This window comes from Protobothrops mucrosquamatus, unplaced genomic scaffold (genome assembly GCF_001527695.2).
Source record: "Protobothrops mucrosquamatus isolate PMUCROS unplaced genomic scaffold, P.Mucros_1.0 scaffold5258, whole genome shotgun sequence".
In the NCBI taxonomy this organism is placed as follows: Eukaryota; Metazoa; Chordata; class Lepidosauria; order Squamata; family Viperidae; genus Protobothrops; species Protobothrops mucrosquamatus.
Window position 1 is genome coordinate 10,364 of NW_015391125.1, and position 4,830 is coordinate 15,193.

At 50.8% G+C, this 4,830-nt stretch overlaps 1 protein-coding gene across 1 annotated transcript in view; it reads left to right on the plus strand.

Annotated features, from left to right (window-relative positions):
* LOC107299673 (GTPase IMAP family member 8-like) overlaps nt 1–4,830 on the plus strand; it is a 16,863-nt gene that overhangs the window by 8,566 nt on the left and 3,467 nt on the right. The window contains exon 3 of the mRNA XM_015829021.2: nt 3,466–3,522. Within this exon, the coding sequence (XP_015684507.2) occupies nt 3,466–3,522 (57 nt within the window). The remainder of the gene's footprint in view (nt 1–3,465; nt 3,523–4,830) is intronic.

Consider the following 4,830-nt stretch of genomic DNA (forward strand, 5'->3'; position numbering starts at 1 on the left):
AGCATTCCAGAGTTGGAAGGGACCTTGGAGGTCATCTAGCCCAGCCTCCCTGCTCAAGCAGGAGAACCTTACAGAATCCTAGAAGAACAGAGCTGGAAGGCACCTCGGAGGTCATCTAGTCCAACCCCCTGCTCGAGCAGGAGACCCTGATGGAATCATAGAGCTGGAAGGGACCTCGGAGGTCATCTAGTCCAGGCCCCTGCTCAAGCAGGAGAACCTTACAAAATCACAGAATGACAGAGCTGGAAGGGACCTTGGAGGTCATCTAGTCCAGCCCCCCTGCTCAAGCAGGAGAACCTTACAGAATCCTAGAAGAACAGAGCTGGAAGGCACCTCGGAGGTCATCTAGTCCAACCCCCTGCTCGAGCAGGAGACCCTGATGGAATCATAGAGCTGGAAGGGACCTCGGAGGTCATCTAGTCCAGCCCCCTGCTCGAGCAGGAGACCCTGACAGAATCCTAGGAGGACAGAGCTGGAAGGGACCTCGGGGGTCATCTAGTCCAGCCCCCTGCTCAAGCAGGAGAACCTTACAGAATCCTAGAAAAAAAGAGCTGGAAGGGACCTTGGAGGTCATCTAGTCCCAGCCCTGTTCTTCTAGGATTCTATCAAGGTCTCCTACTCGAGCACGGGGTTGGGCTAGATGACCTCCGAGATCCCTTCCCGCTCTGTTCCGTTTGAAAGGCTGCAGGGAGGAGGCGGGGAGGGGCGGAGGCAGGGGCACCCTGCAAGCGGCCCACCAAGAGCCGCTTTCTGTCAGGGTCTCGTGCTTGAGCAGGGGGTCGGACTAGATGACCTCCGAGGTCCCTTCCAGCTCTGCCGTTCTGTGATTCTCTCAGGGTCTCCTACTGGAGCAGGGGGGTCGGACTAGATGACCTCCGAGGTCCCTTCCAGCTCTTGTTATTCTGTAAGGGTCTCCTGCTCGAGCAGGGGGTCAGACTAGATGACCTCCGAGGTCCCTTCCAGCTCTGCCGTTCTGTGATTCTCTCAGGGTCTCCTGCCGGAGCAGGGGGGTCGGGCTAGATGACCTCCAAGGTCCCTTCCAGCTCTGTCCTTCTGTGATTCGGTCAGGGTCTCCTGCCGGAGCAGGGGGTCGGACTAGATGACCTCCGAGGTCCCTTCCAGCTCTTGTTATTCTGTCAGGGTCTCCTGCTCGAGCAGGGGTCGGACTAGATGACCTCCGAGGTCCCTTCCAGCTCTGCCGTTCTGTGGTTCTCTCAGGGTCTCCTACTGGAGCAGGGGGGTCGGACTAGATGACCTCCGAGGTCCCTTCCAGCTCTTGTTATTCTGTAAGGGTCTCCTGCTCAAGCAGGGGGTTGGACTAGATGACCTCCGAGGTCCCTTCCAGCTCTGTCCTTCAGTGATTCGGTCAGGGTCTTCTGCCGGAGCAGGGGGGTCGGACTAGATGACCTTCGAGGTCCCTTCCAGCTCTTGTTATTCTGTAAGGGTCTCCTGCTCGAGCAGGGGGTCGGACCAGATGACCTCCGAGGTCCCTTCCAGCTCTGTCGTTCTGTGATTCGGTCACGGTCTCCTGCCGGAGCAGGGGGGTCGGACTAGATGACCTCTAGGGTCACCTCCAAGTCTTTTCTGATGGAAGACCACGACCTGGTTCCGGAAGGGCTAGGAAGAGCCCCCACCCCGGCTCACAGACACACAGACACACACACAACCGTTTCAGCAAGAAGAAATTCACTCTCTCAGCCAATCGGGGGAGGGGGGGTGGGAGAGACCCCGCCCCCTCCCCTCCCTGCCCCGCCCACCCCTGCCTAGAGAAGGGCGATCTCCTCCGGCAGAAGCGAAAGTAGCCCGAAGCCCGTCGGGGGAAGCAGCGAGTGAGAGGCAAGCGCGACCCCCTCCCCACCGACCGCTAGACTCGCTCAGGTGGGCGTCCGACAGGTCGAGCGGGGTGGAAAGAGGGCAGGGAGGGGGGGGCAGTCGCGACCCCTCCCCTTTCCAGCAGGCAGGAGGAGCAGGGGGAGTGGGTGGGTGTGGGGGGGTCCCTGGGGGTCCCCCTTCTCCCCCCCGCCCTCCTTGGTCAAGGAGTGAACGGGGAGGGGGGGTCACTTTTCAAGAAAGTTGGAGGACTTGGGGTCCGGCAGGGCGAAGGGCGGTGGGGGGGGGATTGAGGGGGGGGCGAGGGGGCTTCAGCTGCCCTCCCCAATCAGGAAGACCTTTCCTAACGACCCCCCCCCCAAAAAAAACATCCTTCGGGAGATGCGCTTCTGTCTCTCTCCGCCCCGAAGAGACTGGAATGCCATCTGTCAGAAATGGTTGTAGGGGTTTGACTAGATGACCTCCCAGGCCCTTTTCAACTCTTCTGTCCTGTCCTGTCCTATTCTGTTCTGTTCCGTTCTTTATTCTATTCCATTCTTCATTCTATTCTATTTCATTCTTTATTCTATTCTTTATTCTATTCTATATTCTATTCTATTCCATTCCATTCCATTCTATTCTGTATTATATTCTTAATCCTATTCTATAATATTCTATTCTATTCTATTCTTAATCCTATTGTATTTAATTCTATTCTGTTCTGTAATATTATATTCTTTATTATATTTTATATTCTGTTCTATTCTATATTCTGTTCTATTTTGTTCTATTCTATATTCTATTCTATTCTATTCTTAATCTTATTCTATTTAATTCTATTCTGTTCTGTAATGTTATATTCTTTATTATAATCTATATTCTATTCCATTCCATTCCATTCTATTCTATTCTGTATTCTATTCTATTCTTTATTCTATTCTATTCTATTCTATTCTATATTCTGTTGTATTCTATATTCTGTTCTATTCTATTCTCTATTCTATTCTATTCTATTCTGTATTCTATTATATTCTCTATTCTATTCTATTCTATTCTATTCTATTCTATATTCTGTTATATTTTCTATTCTATTCTATTCTATTCTATTCTATTCTATTCTATTCTATTCTGTTCCTATATTCTGTTCTACTCTATTCTATATTCTATTCTTAATTCTATTCTTAACTCTATCCTACCCTATCCTATCCTGTTCTGTGGAGGAGGCTGAGGAAGGGGTGGGGGATTAAGCCTTGAGGCCCGGTGGGGCAGTGGATGATGGGCAGGCACGGGAGACAGGGCCGAGGCGCTGGTGCAACTCTGGGGGGGGGGACCGTCCGGCCGTCCAATGGAGACCTTGGAGACTTGACTGTACGGAGCAGGACGTTGCCCGACGTTTTGAGGATCGGGGCCTATATCGTTTTGTCTCCCCCCCCCCCAAAGTGTGGGACCACAAGAGTGGAAGGGAGGATTGAAAAGGAGGAGGGGAGTGGACCAAATGGGTCAGCCTCAAGGGGGGGTGAGGAAGGGGGTGGGGCTTCTTTTAAGCCCCTCCCCCTCCAATTCCTGCTTTTGCCTTCTGGGGGAGGAGAGCTGGTGGCTATAACCAAGCGAAGACGGCCTCTCCGTCGGCTGATTGATGTTTCTCTTTTTATCCAGACGATTCTCCCGGGTGTTGTGCCATACGACGTCTGGAAATGGCTGGAAGCATCCAAGGTAAAGTCTTGGCTCCTGGGGTGGGTGCGTGGGGAGGGGTGAGGTGAGGTGGGGTGGGAGCTGCGGTCTTGGGTGGAGGCACAGGCCACGATGCCCTTCTGCGCGTCAAGCGCCGAGGGGGGTAGAAATCAGGAGTCTCCAGCGGTTCGAATGAGTGATCAAGATGTATTGCAAGCTTCGGGTTTTCGCTACAAGAACCTGACCTACTAACGGATCCATTGGAAATGAGCGGGAGATAAGATAAGAAAGGCATTTATGGTGGGCTGGATTTAGATTTAGATCTCTTGCGGGCGCGCAGGGATTTGCGACTGATGACGCGTTTGACATCTCCCTCGGGCTCGGCCTGGTTATCTCCTACGATGGATGGACGGATGGATGGATGACAGATAAATCGTAGAAGAGAGAGAGAAATTATAGATGATGATAATAATAATAATAATAATAATAATAATAATAATAATAATAATAATAATAATAATAATAATAGTAAAGTTGGAAGGGACCTTGAAGGTCATCTAGTCCAACCCCCTGCTCAGGCAGGAAACCCTATACCATTTCGGACAAATGGCTGTCCAGTCTCTTAAAAACTTCCAGTGTTGGAGCATTCACTGCTTCTGGAGGCAGGTGGTTCCACTGGTTAATTGTTCTCACTGTCAGGAAGTTTCTCCTTAGTTCTAGATTGCTTCTCTCCTTGATTAGTTTCCACCCGTTGCTTCTTGTCCTGCCTTCAGGCGCTTTGGAGAAGAGCTTGACTCCCTCTTCTTTATGGCAACCCCTGAGATATTGGAAGACTGCTATCCTGTCCCCCCTCGTCCTTCTCTTCATTAAACTAGACATCCCCAATTCCAGCAGCCGTTCCTTATATGCTTTAGCCTCCAGTCCCCTAATCATCTTTGTTGCTCTTCTCTGTACTCTTTCTAAAGTCTCAACATCTTTTTTACATCGCGGTGACCAAAACTGGATGCCGTGTTCCAAGTGTGGCCTTACCAAGGCATTGTAAAGTGGTATTAACACTTCACGTGATCTTGATTCTATCCCTCTGTTAATGCAGCCTAGCACTGTGTTGGCCTTTTTGGCAGCTGCAGCACACTGCTGGCTCATATTTAGGAGATTGTCCACTAGGACTCCGAGGTCCCTCTCACAGTTACTACTATTGAGCAAGGTGCCACCTATGCTGTACTTGTGCAATTGGTTTTTCTTGCCTAAATGTAGAACCTTGCTTTTTTCACCATTGAATTTCATTTTGTTAGATAGTGCCCAGTGTTCAAGTGTGTCCAGATCCTTCTGTATCTTAAGCCTGTCTTCTGG